This window comes from Octodon degus, unplaced genomic scaffold (assembly GCF_000260255.1).
Source record: "Octodon degus isolate 3935 unplaced genomic scaffold, OctDeg1.0 scaffold00276, whole genome shotgun sequence".
Classification (NCBI taxonomy): domain Eukaryota; kingdom Metazoa; phylum Chordata; class Mammalia; order Rodentia; family Octodontidae; genus Octodon; species Octodon degus.
This window is the reverse complement of record NW_004524852.1, coordinates 2,145,583-2,162,035: the sequence shown is the minus strand read 5'-3', so window position 1 is coordinate 2,162,035 and position 16,453 is coordinate 2,145,583. Positions and strand designations below refer to the sequence as shown.

The window sequence follows — 16,453 nt, the reverse complement described above, 5'->3', positions numbered from 1 at the left end:
CAGTATTTTCCTCAGTTAAATGAGGATAACAATAGTGCCTACTTCATATGGTTTGGTGAGGGACATAGCACATAGGCTTGGTACATTGGAAGCCTTTCATAAATATCAGTTATTATCACTATTATCTCCTGTCTAATGTGTAAAACAAAAAGAATCCAGGGCCTGTGTCATCCTCTCCCTGGACATTCTGGTTAATGTCATCTGTCCAGAACCACAGCGACAGGAAAACACCAGGCCTATCCCCCTCACAGCTGGCAGAAGCAGAGGAAGAAAGCTGCTGGGAGGTGCCCTGTTGAGGCCCCAGCTCTAGAGCGGCCAGCTGGTGAAACGAGAGCTATCAGGTATGAAGCCTCTTTGCATCTCCCAAGCAGTGGAACAGGGGGCTGCTGGAGGCTCAGCCCTCACTCCAGAGGGAAACTGGCCCCAACTGTTCTGTGTAACAGCCTAAACCAATGGTTGTTGCTGGAAGGCTATGTAATCAAAGAGCAGTTTCAAAGGATCCGCATGCCTATGCTGAGACCTTTGAGGGAAGTGGGAAGCAGGTGTTCATGGTGGGAACACCCTCACACTTTTGCAAGGGCAAATTCAAGGGCAGCACTGTGCAAGAGGACCCCGAGTGTAAACAACAGGAACGGAGTCTGTGGTTGCCATATATGGAAGAAGGCATTGCACAGGTGTGAAGGGAGGGAAGGAAATGGGCACCTGCTTCTTTACCTGGAAATGGATTTGACAGATACCAAATCTCCTATGTTTATAATTGGCACATCATCTCAAATAGTTGCTCCTATTTTTCATCAAAGGTGTCATTTTCTTTTTTGAAAATGTCACTCTTAAAATATTTTTTCAATTTTTCTATTTTCATCAGAGAGTCAGCAAGATGTTAATCAGCCTTGACACACCTGCTTATTTCCTATTTAATAAGGAAGTTCTGTGAGAAGCAGCAGTTACAGCTGCAAGAGGTGAAATTCCACCCTGAGAGATAAGACGCCTGAGCTAGGAGTCCATAAGAAGCGACACAATCAAAAAGCCTAGTGCTGAATTTCCTGTATTCACACATATATAATTGTAGTTTAACTACCGGGCCTTGTCTGGCTGCCTCCTCCTCTCTATGCAGCTGTCAGCAGTGGTTTGGGTAATGATCAGAACTTGCTGTATCTTCAGTTTATCTCTGTGCACAAATGAAATCATTGTTATGAGATAAAGCACTAGTATGGGATTTAGGAATGCTGGTGGATTTGCCTTTGGTTCTGTCACGCTGGACTTTGGCCTTGACCCTCAGCCTCTAAGGTCCCCAGATCCTCTTTCTGCTTCAGAGAAAGCCTGCACTGCTCTGTGAATCTCGTGGATCCTAAATCCACCTCCCACCCACACCAGCACAGAGTTCAAGGCTTAGAGCAAGTTGTCCTAAAATTAAACTTAAAGCAGTGTCCCCATAACAAGTACCCTGGCTGGTTGCTGCAGTCTTATCCGTGCCACTATCCAGGGCTCAAAAGTATAAGTTCAAGACCATTAACTAGGGATCAGCCTCCCTTCCCTGATCCTTCATGCCCTGAACCAGTCATTTAAAGTGTACAAAAGTACACACTCAGGGGCTGGGGAGATTGTTCAGCAGCATAAGGACCTGCCTGGCAAATGCAAGGTCCTAAGCTCAATTCCTGGTAGCAGGGAAAAAAAAATGCATATCTCAGGGTGAGCCAGTGTCCAGATAGCTACTGGAGTACTGCCCACCTCCCCATTACCACTCCATCCCACACCAGGAAAATTTGGGGTCTTCTCTGAGCTCAGTGTATAATGAAGAAAGTGCAACCCTTTAGCCTGTCTCCCAAGCACACCCCTGTTTCCAACACCTGTTTCCATCTGCTCAACCACTATAGGAAGTAAATGGACTTAGGAAGGAGAATGAGGTACCAGAAAAAACTAGACTTCGGGTGAAGGCATGAATCTCACAAAAACTATTACCTCTCCCCAGAGATGCAAAAAAAAATGTGTGCTCCATTTACCCACTTTCAGAGGATTCACAGTACCTAATGCCCATCCTGTGTTTCCCAGCCCACAGATCAAAATTTCTGCTCCTTAGTGAATCCAGTGCCATTGAAACGTCTTGTAGAAAAAAATGAAAACCCAATGTTGGAAGGGGAGGGGAGCAGAGGGAAAGAGACATAAACAGAATTAAGATGTGTTACATCCAGGTACAAACCACCCCACGATTAGTGTAATCATCTAGGTACTCCAAACATGTACTAATTTTTTTTTTTTTTTTTTTTAAAGAAGAAACCAAATTCTCATATATCCAGTGTGTTTTCTAACAGACTGATTCTCTTTTTGGCAATCAGTGAGAGGCGGGAACAAGCAGCCAGGGAAGAGCCTCACAGAACATTCTGGAATCATGATCTGTGAGCAAGGGAAGCTGTGTGTCCAGCCAGCAATGGCCAGACAGGAAATGCAGGGTCTGGCTGCTGGCCATTCTTACCCTCTCCCACCCGCAGCTTCACTGGCCCCCTCCTGACCCCTGGTGGCTGCCTATTAGACAAGGTAGGAGAGTTTCCCAAGCTCCTCCCTGCTTGCTTCTGGGCACTGGGTAGCCAGCCGATGCAGCACAGAGCCTCCCACCCCACAGACCTCAGCCGGGCCACTTGAGAATGAGAGTATGTTTCCAAGACCCTTCAGGAGGTTTGCTGCACCAGAGCCACTAGATGCCTTTTTAATATAAGTCTGAAAAAAAAAAAAAAAAAAATATATATATATATATATGTCTGATAATTAAACAAATGTATGTAAAGAAAGCACTTTTCACCTGTCAAATTGGCAGTGTGTGTGTGTGTGTGTGTGTGTGTGTGTGTGTGTGTGTTACAAATCAGTGCAGATTAGGGCACAAGATCAGTTTTTTTTTTTTTTTTTTCCGGAACCAGGGGTTGAACTCATGCCCTTGGTTAGAATAAGGCTTAGAATAAGCCAGGCAAGCGCTTATTCTACTGAGCCATCTCCCTGGCCCCAAGATCAGCACTTTCATGCTCAGTTGTTAAGAGTGTAAAACTGTATTGTCATTCTAGAAGTGATTCGGACAGTCTTCTTTAAAACTAGACTAATACAACACGATACCTTGGATTTTAAATGAATGGGGGAGGAGAAACAAGATTAGCCAAGACTGATTATTACTAAGCTGAGTGATGGGTACACAGAGGTTCTTTATTCTATGCTGTGTGTCTTGGTATACTTGTTAGCTTCCTGGATAAAACATCAGATACAATGATTTAGACAAAAAAAATGTTAATTTTTAATGGTAGCAATGTGCAAACAGTATAAAATTGCTATGCTAGAATAGTTCAACAAATTACAGTGCATCCAAACAGCCAAATATTATTCAGTCATTAAAGATTCAAGGATGTTTTAATGACATGGAAAATGCTTACAATGTAAAGCTAACTGAGTAAGTAGGATACAAAATAATGTGTGATGTTGAGCAAATTGAGTGAATACAAAATGCAAAAAAAAATTTTAAATACACTAAAATGCTTGTTATATCAGACTTTTGGGTGATTTTATTTTTCTTCTTGGATTGTAGTATGTTTTCCTAATTCTTCAATTAGAATATCTTATTTTTAAAACAGAATACCCCAAAATACATCTATTAATGTACACTAACTTGGGAGTCAGCTAAGTATTGGGCTCCAAGGGTTGACATATATTAGCTAGGCAGCCTTGAGAAAATTAATTTCTGAATCTCATACTCAGCACCTATAAAAGTGGCACAATGCCAACCTATTTTTCAAGGCGCCATTTATGGGACGCTTGCTACCCAGTGGTCCTATGCCAAGCATTTTCCCTCTAAATATTATGTATGCCATTCATGCATAGAATTCATACATGTTCGCTTCAAATTCTGCAATAAGTTGTGGAACAGGTTATGATGTTCCCACATTAGAGATACACAAGCTGCGGCTCGGAAAAGATAGACAACGTTTTTCCATCTTCAGAAGCCCTGCTCTTAACCTCCAACACAGACTGCTCACAGTTACAGTTTTGGTTTGAGGATTAGATGAGGTAATATAGATGGAGTGCCAAGCACAGTACCTGGCTCCTAACACAGAGCTGTTCCCAGTACATTAGCTCCCTTTTCCAGGACACCTGAATGTTCCTAAATCACGATAAAACAAAAGGGGACTCTGAAAAAAGTGTCCCTCCCCTGAAAAGGGGTCCTGCGGGACCTGGTAGGAAGGATCAAAGGGGGGCTGCAAGGTTGACTTTCTCTTTCCAAACAGAGAGGACTGGGACTATGTGTCTCACACATTCCAGGGTTCTCCTGTCCAAGATTTCTTCAGGACTTTATCAAACCCTGCACCTTGATATGCATCTCAGAATGCATCACAGAAGCACCCACCAATAAGGCAGCATGCCTCACCTCTTCCTTACCCTTGCCATTCGGCTTCTCTCTAGAACAGGACACAGGTCTCCTGGGACCATAGATTGCTTTTTCCTATTTGTCCCTTTCTGAAAGGGAAATCACAGGGACAAAGTACTATATAGAGAAGAAGGAAGGGCTAAATATTTAGGGTTGAGTAATGCAGCTGGGCTGGCCCCAGAACCCTGTTGTGTTCGAGTCAGCATAAGTGCCTCTCTCCCTAGGAAGGCAGCTCAAGTTCTGTTCCACCCTAGTCCCTATTCCTACCATGTGAACTCATCAGGGTACTAACCACACTAGAAACCTTGATGGTTGTCTGTCCTCTCTACTAGATAGGAAACTCCATGAGGGAAGCACCAGGTATTCTCCACTGGAACCCTAACTCCTGGCCATATGCCCGGTAGACAGTAAACTATGCAGATGGTGATAATGGAGAAATGAATGAACGCTCCAGCAACAGTCCTGTCCCAAGTGAAACTGTTGCTTCCTTGTTCTGTGCCAAACAAGCACTCAAAAGACATGGTCCCTGCCTTGAAGGCTTCAAATTGACAGGTTTCTTGTCATAAAAAATTGAGGAAAACAATGTAAGACAAACCCCTGTTTATTTCATGCTCTTTATTGTACCAAAGTAATCAAAATGGAGGCTTTGAGTCTAAGGGAAGTTCCCAAGCACATGAAACTCAGGGAAGAATTACTTGACTCAAAAGATCTGAAGTCTGCTGTGAGTGTAGCTTACTGGTACAGCACATGCTTAGCATGTCCAGGCTCCTGGGTTTGAGCCTTAGCACCAAAAGAAAAAGAAAAAATTCATGTAGTGTTATAATCCTAGTTCTCCAACCTCTGCTCTGTGGTTTCTCCTCAGTGACTTCCTCTTCTGGCCTTAGCTCTCTTCTCTAAAATGGGGGAGGGAGTGTGTGTGCTATACAACCAATTGAGTGCATCTCTCTACCTACTGTGTGTGATTGGACACAGTAACACAATGTCCTCCTCCTTCCCAACTGCTTAGGGGCAGGGATAGAAATGGATGCAAAATCCCTGAAGAGTGAGGAAAGTCTGTATTGGTCAGTAAATGCTAAACTGTAGATGTGCTGCCCCTCACTGGTGAATGGACAGAAGGGGGATGGGGGACTAGGAGAGCCCTTGTCGCAGGGAGAGCCTGACCATTTATGTGTCTTTGCTTCTAGGTTCATAAAAAAACAAGATTCTGAAGCCCCCAAATCACCTTGCCAAGTTTGAGCACCACATCCCAGCATACACACAACACACCCCTCTCCCTTTAGAGGGCCAACCCTGGGAGAAACAGCTGATGAGGGTGGAGGGTGGTGGGGTCTGGAAAAGCCTCTGAGAGCCAGGCTTCCAGGCAGGAGAGTGGCAAGTTCACCTCTCTTCCCAGGACCCCCACAAGCACCACTTCCAGCTTTCCTACCTCAATTGGGGCTCTGCAGCCAGGATTTCTATACCTGCGCCTGCCCTTTCCTGCAGTGCCTTCTCCCCTCTTCACTACCTTTCTTTTGCTCTCTCAATCCCCATGTCTGTTTCTGGCTCTCCCCCTTTTCTCCCTGCTTTCCCATTCCCTGGCCATCCCTCACCAGCTCCAGACTGAGTGTCCCTCCCTCCCTTCCTCCCTGACTGTATTTGCCTCCTCCTTAGCTCTCTCCCCTGCACCTCTTTCTTTGTATTCTGCTCGCCCTCTCCCGGCCTCTAGAGCATCTCTCCTCCCCCGCCCAGCTCCGGCCTCCCCATCTTCAGCTCAGTCTCCTCCCTCTAGCTCCTCTCTCCTCCTCTCGCCTCACCCCACTCCCAGCCTGCATGCCAGGGTTTCTTTCTACCCTGGGGGTCTTCATACCTCTCAATCCTTTTCTCTACAGCCTCCTCTCTCGCTGCAGGGTTATTGGGCACCCATTCTTTTCTTCCCGGGCACACCCCCTACCCTCCTGGTCATCCTCATCCTAGCCACTGACCCTCTCTTCCTCCTCTCCTCTTCTCCCCACCCTCTGTCTTTTCTCTCTTCTCTCTGCCCCTTTAAATCTGCCTGGCCCAGCCTCCCCCGTGATGCTGGGATGGAACAAACATTGATTTGTGCTGGGATGGAATCGGAATTTTGATTTTTTTTTCTTCTCCCAACCATAAGAAAAATAATAAAAACACTCGCCCTCCTGACAGCCCCCTCCCCCTTCTCATCCAGCTCCCAGCTCCTTTTTCCTACCTCTATCCAAGGCAGATTTTTCCCCCTACACGCTTCTCTTCTCCCCCCACCCCTGCCACTACCTCACCCCCCAGCTGGGGAGAGAGGGGACTCTCCCACAGCTCCCCCGCCTCGCCTTCCCTCTCTGGGTTGGAGCAGTCTCTCCGGAAGAGGAGGGGGCTTGGCTTGCCCGAGTGGGAGTGGAGGTATCCTGCCATGAACGCCGTGCCTGGGAGGCAGCCTGCGCCTCAGCCCACATGGTGAGTACCTGCCCCCTCCTTTCCACCCATCTGCCCATCCCCACCCTGGCCTTTCCCCTACACAGCTTCCCCCACCACTATCTTTTCCCCACAAATCGCCTTCCCACCTCGGTCCCATCTCCCCGCTACAGCCTCTACTCCCGGTTTACTGGGGAACCAAAGAACCAGGACCGAAGGTTCTAATATCAACCGGGAAAGCGGTGGCCTACTACTCTGCCAACCCCCACCACCACCACACACACTGCCCTTCCCTCCTAGGCAGTCTGGGGTTCTAGGTTGATGAAGTGGGACTCCTGTTTGGGGTTGAAGCCCCAACTGCTGGGAGACGCCCTCTACAAGTTGGGAGGATGGAGAGGCCCCCGCGCCCGCAAAGCTTGGGAGAGGCTGGAAGATGGGGCTGAAGGAGGCGGGGGAGGGGACAGGGGGCGGTACTGCTGCTCCTGAGCCACCTGGCCCAGGAGTGGCGGGTAAAGAGGAGGGGTCTCGCTCTCCATCTGCCCCCTTCTTTCCCCACAGCCACTCAGGATGAGGGTCCGGCCCTGCCTGCCCGCGCTGGGGCCCCTCCGCCCAGCCCCGGTCTAACTGCCCCCGCCCCCAGGCCTCTCCCGGCCCCCAGGCTTGCAGCCGGCTCTCCAGCCCCAGGATGCGCTGAGCCGCCGGGGGGCTGAGGCCGCGCCAACTACATGCATGTCCCCCGGGGGCAAGTTCGACTTTGACGACGGGGGCTGCTACGTGGGGGGCTGGGAGGCGGGGCGGGCACATGGCTACGGCGTGTGCACCGGGCCCGGCGCCCAGGGTGAGTACAGCGGCTGCTGGGCGCATGGCTTCGAGTCACTGGGCGTCTTCACCGGGCCTGGTGGACACAGCTACCAGGGCCACTGGCAACAGGGCAAGCGCGAAGGGCTGGGCGTGGAGCGCAAGAGCCGCTGGACGTACCGCGGCGAGTGGCTGGGCGGGCTGAAGGGGCGCAGCGGCGTGTGGGAGAGCGCGTCTGGCCTGCGCTACGCCGGGCTCTGGAAGGACGGCTTTCAGGACGGCTACGGCACCGAGACCTACTCTGACGGAGGTGCGGGCCCGGCCCACTGCTGTCCACCTTCGCGTCCGCGTGCGCCCCCCGCCGGTTTGCCCCGCGGTGCCTTCCTGAGCCATGTGCCCTCCACACCCTGCTGCTCCCTACACATGCGCCCCTGCGCCCACCTCCTGTTTCTCCATGCACCCATATCTCTCCACCATGCCGCTCCCCTTCCTATGACGGGGCCCCATTTTTCTGCATCTCCCACCAACACACGCATGCCTTCCTCCTTTGACTGTCTCCTGCCTGCTCTCGCTCGCTCTGCCTGCCTGTCTGCTCACACCTCTACCCCAGTCAGCATGTCCCTCATAGTCCTGTTTGCCTGTCACAAGCCTATCTTGCACACTCCCCACCGTATCAGCCTGTCCCTCACACCCTTATCCATCACACACCCCCAGCCTGCCTTCCCCACCTTCTCCTGTCTACCCATTTTGCCAAAATCCACGTGTCTCCTGCTACATGTTCTTTAGGACTTGGCTAGGCTTTGCGACCCCACCTGGCCTGGCTGCCTCTCTCAGTGTACTTCCAAGCCTCCAAGCCAGCTGCCTCCAACTCTCTCACCTGACACTTGGGTTTCGGAAGGTTTGGGGGTCTGGGATGCAAAGAGCCTGAGCACCATGTTCTGACTCTTCCACACCTACTCTGCCCACAGGCACCTACCAGGGCCAGTGGCAGTCTGGAAAGCGCCACGGCTATGGGGTGCGCCAGAGTGTACCCTACCATCAGGCGGCGCTGCTACGCTCACCCCGCCGTACCTCCCTGGACTCTGGCCACAGCGACCCCCCGACGCCGCCCCCACCCCTGCCCTTACCAGGCGACGAGGGAGGCAGCCCAGCCTCTGGCTCCCGGGGCGGCTTCGTGCTAGCAGGGCCCGGGGACGCCGACGGTGCGTCCTCCCGCAAGCGCACTCCAGCAGCAGGTGGATTCTTCCGCCGCTCGCTGCTACTCAGCGGGCTCCGGGCAGGTGGGCGCCGCAGTTCCCTGGGCAGCAAGCGGGGATCCCTGCGCAGCGAGGTGAGCAGCGAGGTGGGCAGCACCGGACCACCGGGTTCCGAGGCCAGCGGGCCCCCAGTCCCAGCGCCTCCCGCCCTTATTGAGGGCTCAGCCACTGAAGTGTATGCGGGTGAGTGGCGTGCTGACAGGCGCAGTGGTTTCGGCGTGAGCCAGCGTTCCAACGGGCTGCGCTACGAGGGTGAGTGGCTGGGCAACCGACGGCACGGCTACGGGCGCACCACCCGTCCGGACGGCTCCCGTGAAGAGGGCAAGTACAAGCGCAACCGGCTGGTGCACGGAGGCCGTGTTCGCAGCCTCCTGCCTCTGGCCCTGCGTCGAGGCAAAGTCAAGGAGAAGGTGGACAGGGCCGTCGAGGGCGCCCGTCGAGCCGTGAGTGCTGCCCGCCAGCGCCAGGAGATTGCCGCTGCCAGGTGGGCCAAAAGGAGAGGGTGCTCTAGGTACAGGAAAGGAGAGGATGTCTAGGAGAGGATCAAGATCCAAGGCGTAGGGCCTGGTGGGAAAGAGCATGCCTAAGGCCAGGCAGTTGTAGCCCTTGGGCTTGGGTTGTTTATATCTGAGGCTACAGGTGGATGTGGGTGTGACTGAGTGGCTGGATGTTTGCTGAAGTGCAAAACTGCCTCAGTGTCTTGTGCGTGGAGATGTTTGTCTACTGAATCCATCATCATGTGTGGGAGAAGCAATGAGCCTTCTTTGTTTCTGCCCAGAGACCTCTTGAAACTGACCTGCCCCTGGTCTTCCTCTTGCAGCCCATCCAGCCTTCTGGCCTCTGGGAACATCAGCCTTGGGCAGAACTGAGAGTGGTCCCTTCTTAACTGTGCCCCAGCCAGGCAGTGTTCCAGCCTTAGGCCTTGGGGAGGCTTAATTTATGCAGTCTGTCTACCCACCTGAAAGAGCTGGTGTCTCCCAGCTTTGCTTCCCCTGACTTTAACCCATTGATGAAGCTATGAGGAAGGACTTACCTATAAATTAAAATTTCTTTCTTTAAATCAGATTACATTTCCATGCATCAGGAACCTTGCTAGTCATGGGGCCGGGGAGATGGCTCAGTGGAATAAGCTCTTCTCTGGCAAGCACAAGGAACCTTGCTAGTCAAAGTAGTGTTTCCCAATAATAATATAATGTAAGCCAAATATGGCTTTATAAATTTTTTATTAGCCACATTACAAATAAAAAGAAATGAGTGAAAAGTTTTTAATATTTCTATTAGGGGCCAGGGATATAGCTCAGTGGTGTAAGTGCCTGTCTGGCAGGTTCAAGGTCCCAAGTTCAATCCCAGTACTGAAAAAAAAAAATTATATTAAACCAATATAAACAAAATATTTCAATCTGTAATCAGTATATTGAGATTATATATTCCCATTGGATCAAATCTTTGAAATCTGGTGTGTAAACTACACTTACAACACATCATTTTTATTCAAACTAGTCACATTCCAAGAGTTTAATACTCACTTGTGACTCTGGAATTAGATACCACAGATGTAAAGAAAGCCAAAAACCTATTTGTAATTGGATCCATAGGCCACTGATTTATAAAGTTCACAATTTGAATGTTTACATATTTCAGTTTTTTAAACAGATGAGAGTGTAGGGACTTTATTAACATTCAAGATGAGGCCAGGTGTGGTGGCACACTCCAATAATCCCAAAACTCCAGAGGCTCAGGCAGGATTATTGTGAGTTCATGGTCAGCTTCGGCTACATAGTGAACTCAAGGCCAGCCTGAACTGCATAGTAAGACCCTGTCTTACTAGTCTCAAAAAGCCAAAAAAAAAAAAAAAAAAAAAAAAAATTCAAGGCTATTTCAGAGAGCTTGATAGAGATCAGGATATGTCCAAATAAGGCCTGGGGAGATGGCTCAGTGGAATAAGTGCTTCCCTGGCAAGCGCAAGGGCCTGAGTTCAATCCCCAGTTCTGCCCAAAAAAAAGGGTATGTCCAAATAATATTGCCTGGGGGCTGGAGAGATGGCTCAGTGGTCTAAAGCACCTACTTGAAACAAGCTTGGCAAAGCACAGGGACCGCGGTTCGATCCCCAGCACCACATGCCAGCCAGACCCGCCCCCTGGTGGGCTGAGCTGGCCACACACACACACACAATAAATAAATGTAATAAATAAAAATAAATATCAAATAATATTGCCTGGCAAGCACAAGGTCCCGAGTTTGATCCTCAGTAACATACACACATATATTTCAGTGAATTTGTATCAGTGAATTTGTATAATGGGTCACTGTGTGTGTGTGTGTGTGTGTGTGTGTGTGTGTGTTTATGCCTGAGTAGGAACATGTCAAATCTAGAGTAATGCATGTGCCAGAGAATATACATCTGTAGATGTATCTAAGTGTCTGGGTTAGGATCCAGGGCTTTAAGCCAGGGAAGGGGGAGGGCAGAGCAATAGGGAACATTTTGGGCTAGATAAGGTGGAGGCTTGTGCAAGAAAAAAACTGATCTCAGTAACAAGAGGATCAGGCTGTAGGAAGAGGCTGGTTGGTCTCCCCAGCAACAGGCCTGGAAACTCTGATTGGCTACTGGCTGCCATGGGAACAGCACAGCCTCAGCAGCAGGGGCCTCTGCCAGGTAGCCTGAGCCTGGTCTTGATGCCTGAGCACAGACTAAGTCTACTGCTCAGACTGCACCACCCATGCCCTCCACACAAAAACACAGGCCCTTGTCATGTTGTGGTTGTCAGAAGAATCCAGTGAAATTCAAGACTATGATTTTATACCCTGCCCCAATCCCAAGACCAGCTCACTTTCAGGACATCGTTACTCATAGACAGTCTGAACACCCTAAAACAGCAAAGAACAAGGTTATTTGAAGTTCTTCCATAAATAGGAGTTAGACCTAAGACTTCAGTGGACATCACTATCCTTCGGATCCAGGTTGCCTTTCTAAGCCATGGGCCTGAGGCCAGAAGCACTCAGGGGTCTTGAACCATTGAAGCCCATAGCAAATTCCATCTGATTATCTCTGCTCCTTTGTGCCACACACCAGTCAGGATTACAGGAGTAATCTAACTATTGCAAGCCATCTATAATTAATAGCAGAGAAGGAAAGGGAAGGGAAAATAAAGAAAGCATATTACATCAGGAAAACTGAGAAACAATAGGCAAAGGACAGATAGTGCTTCAAGGTGACCTGTAGGGAGCAAAATAAGATGAAACAGGTGTGGAAGCTTACTCAGAAAGAATAATTACAATACAGAGAAAACACTGGCAGAGAGAAGAGGATGCAATTGTAGCATAAAAGGGAGATCCACCCTTATTCCAGTTCTGAAGCTCAGAAAAGCATAAGGCAGGGCAGGGGAACAGTGCCAGTGACAGAGTGGGGAGAACAGTGTGATAAGAGGCCAAAAAAAAGCCAAATGGGAAATTCTCATGCTGGGAAAACTGCCCTGGAAAAGGTAGGATTAAATAATAAGGAGGGCTAGCAGTAGCAAGGGGAAGAGGGGGCAGGAACAAGAGGGTAGGGGAGAGGTAGACCTGTAAGGAAGGAAAGATCGTGGCACAGGACAGTCCCCTGGACGCCACAGTGAGCCATGTGAACAGAGGGGGTATGAGGGGTTGTAACAACAGGAGGTACTCACTGCAAAGAGGGCCATCGGCAGAACTTGTAACCATCAAACTGGACTGCAGAGGATATGCTGAGGGAAAATTCAGTTGTCACCATGCAGGGAACAGGGCAGCAATGGAATAACAGTCTAGAGAGGGCCTGGTCCCTGCCACTGGAAGGAGGAAGTGTTACTACAGGACGCCAGGGTAGAGGGTGTGAGAAGAGCAGGAGGGTGTGATGGCTGCAAGCAGCCCAGTCCAGGAGAGGAAATGAAAGCAAACTTCTCCAGCCTGCTACCCTGGCAGAGCATGAGGCAGGGTGAGGACTCCAGAGGCCAGCTCAGATAGGATGTGAGGATGTGATATGATGGGGACATGGATGAGGGGGCTGGAGTGTCTGAGCAGTTGAAGTTGGGGGAAATCTGCTAAGTCTGCATCCCCTGGGATCTAACAGGGCAGCAGACGCCCTCCTAAAGGCTGTGGCAGCCAGCAGCATTGCTGAGAAGGCTGTGGAGGCAGCACGAATGGCCAAACTAATCGCAGAGGACCTACAACCCATGCTCGAGGCTCCAGGTGAGTTGTGGGCAACCTGAGGAATAGGTGAGCCCCTGGAGGGCCAGGGAGGCTCAGGTGATTGCAAAGGGGAGGGCAAGCACCACCAGAAGTCGGGGGATGGGAAAAGCCAAAGTAGAGTCCAAGGGTTTGGAGTATGGGGACCATGCCCAGTTGTTGGATGGGACTGAAAATTATGAACCGGGCTAATGGGGTGTCAGGTCTGGTGTTAAGCTAGGAGCCTAGGGATACCAAAGACTGTGGAAGTGCCTCAGGGGCTGCAACTGCTCAGGCAAGTCCCACTGATGCCTAGCTATCCCTCCCCAGGCCGCAGACCCAGGCAGGACTCAGAAGGTTCCGACACAGAACCCTTGGATGAGGACAGCCCTGGGGTGTATGAGAATGGACTGACCCCATCCGAGGGCTCCCCTGAACTGCCCAGCAGTCCTGCCTCCTCCCGCCAACCCTGGCGACCCCCTGCCTGCCGGAACCCACTGCCACCTGGAGGAGACTGGGGCCCCTTCTCCAGCCCCAAAGCTTGGCCTGAGGAGTGGGGGGGCCCGGGGGAGCAGGTGGAGGAATTAGCTGGCTACGAAGCTGAGGATGAGGCTGGGATGCAGGGGCCAGGGCCCAGAGATGGTTCCTCACTCCTTGGAGGCTGCAGCGACAGTTCAGGAAGTCTTCGAGAGGAGGAGGGTGAAGATGAAGAACCCTTGCCCCAGCTAAGGGTTTCAGGGGGCTCAGAGCCTGAGCCTGTTGCCAGTCCAGTCCTGAGGGCCACTTCCCCGACGGGTCTGGATGCCAGGTGCCTGATGGAAGAATCCGAGGAGCCTGCTGCAACCGAGAGGCCTGCCCAGCCGGTAAGACATCCCTGGTCCCCACTTCCAAAGCCTGGCCTCCCACCCTTTCCAGACCTCTGGAAAGATCCCCTGGGGGACTCTGACTTCATGCCAGGCTAGTCTTGGATCATATCCCACTGCAAAAAAATAGCCAACTTCAAAGATGGGCGGAATCTTGGAGACCTTCAAGCCCAGCTCCCTCATTTGACAGATGGGGTAACTGAGGCCCAAAGCAGTTAAAGTAACTTTCCCACAGTTACAAACTAATAATTAATGATAGAACCAGAACATATTTTCCTGTTCTCCTTCCATATCATTTCCAGCTCCCAGTTTCCTACTCCACCCCCACCCCCACCTCCGCACTTTCTCTCTTTGGTGCCCAGAAATAAAAAAAGAAAAAATTCTTCCCTCCCTACCCTCACTCCTCCTCCCTTTCCTGGGAAGAAGGAAAATAGGAAAAAAGGCAGAAGACCAGAAGAGGCGGAGTTTCTCCTCAACCCTATACTCTGATTGGCCTCCAGGCCATCTTCTGTTTCCTAGCAACCACATCCTCACCCCCTCCATCCCTCTGCCTTACTGCAGTACTGGCTGCTGCTGCCAACGTCTGCTACTGCTACTAAGACCCGGCACCTTCTGCTGGGGCCACATGATATGCTGATGGGAGGGGAGTGGAGGGAGGAGGGAAAAAGTCTTGAGAGTGCCAGAGCAAAGGTGGGTGCTTCCTGGGAGAAGGGGGTTGTTTTGAAATACTAAACAAGGAGATCCACCTGCTGTCTGCAGGGAGGTGTCTGGGACCTTCAGCTTTGCTACTGAAGCCCAGACAGTGAGGCACAACATAGCTCTCTGGATGTGGTCCTCAGGGACTGAGGCTGCTTCCCTCTCTCTCTCTAGGGAGCTGCCAACCCGCTGGTGGTGGGAGCCGTGGCCCTCCTGGACCTCAGCCTGGCGTTCCTGTTCTCCCAGCTCCTCACCTGAGGCTACTTCCTGGCCTACTTCTGGCTTTGGTTGCCTGCCTCTTCACCCCTTTGGCCTGCCTTTTTCTCGTCTCCTCATCCTGGTTGTTTTTGCACCTATCTTTCCTTTCTCTTCTGTCCCCCTTTGTTTTTGTCTCCTGCTTTTGCCTCCTTCTCTTCTTTCAGATTCTGTCATTTATCCTGGACCCCTCTCTTTCTTCCTCACCCCCTTTTTCTCCAGATTGTTTACATACGAAGGGCTTTTCTCTCAGAGATGCTCTGATCTCTGAGACACACCAATCTAAGTCAGACCATTGCCCCTTGCCCTCCCTACCTTTTCTTTAAACCTAAACTTCGCTGAGGGTGGGGATTTGGTGTCCTGAGGAGTGTCCTGGAAGCTGAATGGAAAGGAGAAAAAAAATGGGAACAAGGTGACTGGATGCTGGAGAAGCTGCTGGCTGAGGCCTATGGCCCAAGTGAAAAGGCTGGGGGAGGCGCTGCCTCCTTCTCTCACCTTGGAGGGTATTGCCTCACCTCCCAGCACCCAGCTAGGTTCTTGCCTAACTTGACCCTCCCTGGAGGAAGCTAAAGGCAGGAAACAATGGAACAAGGTCCTAGGCTCTCCCTCTTTCCTTCCTCTACAGCCAGTCCCTCTTCCCACCCCCTGCGAGGGCATGCTGAGCCCACAGCAATGTGTAAAGGAACGACCACACCCACCCCTCTCTGGCTTTGCCACTGACCTCTCTGCCCTTCTGTGTCCCTTAAAAGTTTATTTGGTTGGTCTGGATTCACTTGTGGCCTTTGATTAAATTCCTATAGGGCCTGAAGAAGACACTTCTACTGCAGAGGGTTAGAGGCATTTAAGCCAGGACCCTGCTCCCCAACTCTGGCATTTGTAGCAGGGGAGGCGTTTCTGGGGGGATAAAACCAAGTGAGCTAACAGGCTCATGGACAACAATTGGGACAAGTCTTGTAGTCTCCAAATGGGTTCTGTCCCTCCCCGCACATCTGAATCTTGTGGAATGGGAAACAGCAGACAGAGGGGATCAAAGGAAGCTGCTATCTCGATTCCTCTTCCCTGGAGGGGTGGAGGTGGGCCTCAGACCTTGGTTGAGGTGGGTGGGGTGACCTGTGGAGATTGCTGGCTGATCCCTGGTACTAGCTTTTCCCCCCAGGGGCAGGAAGCCCTAGAAAGGGGCCTGTAGGGTCCCCTGGGGATCCTTCCTCCCTCCCCTGCATGAGGCAGAGACAGCTGCCTGCCAACCCCCTCCCTCAAGGAATGGCCTTGCCCGGGAATGCCCACCACACACACCCTCTTTTTTTTCTAGTCAAACTGTTTACTCCTTGGCCTGCCTCCCTCCTTCCTCCCCTTTCAACCTTTACTTCTGGTTTCTATTTCATGGAATTTGGGATTGAAGTTATACAACAGTGCCGCCAACACCAAGTCTTGCAGGAAAAAAATACAAAGAAATTTAACAAAAAATATATTAATAAAAAAGTTCAAAAAAGGGGGGATCATCATCTCCTTTGGGCTGCGATGGCTTCAAAACCCAAACTCTTTGGGGCTTTCCGGGCATGCGGAAGTAAAAGTAGGTTTATCATATAGCCCAGTGCCCCGCGCTGGCA

General features: G+C 50.8%; 1 protein-coding gene across 1 annotated transcript; it reads left to right on the top strand.

Moving 5' to 3' along the window:
- Nucleotides 1-6,202: 6,202 nt before the first annotated feature.
- On the top strand, nt 6,203-16,309 carry Jph4 (junctophilin 4). Its single transcript, XM_004646671.3, has 6 exons — nt 6,203-6,844; nt 7,361-7,910; nt 8,569-9,340; nt 12,938-13,056; nt 13,363-13,895; nt 14,766-16,309. The coding sequence occupies exons 2-6, from the start codon at nt 7,532-7,534 to the stop codon at nt 14,847-14,849; spliced, it is 1,887 nt and encodes a 628-aa protein (XP_004646728.2). The 5' UTR covers nt 6,203-6,844; nt 7,361-7,531; the 3' UTR covers nt 14,850-16,309.
- The last annotated feature ends 144 nt before the right edge of the window (nt 16,310-16,453 follow it).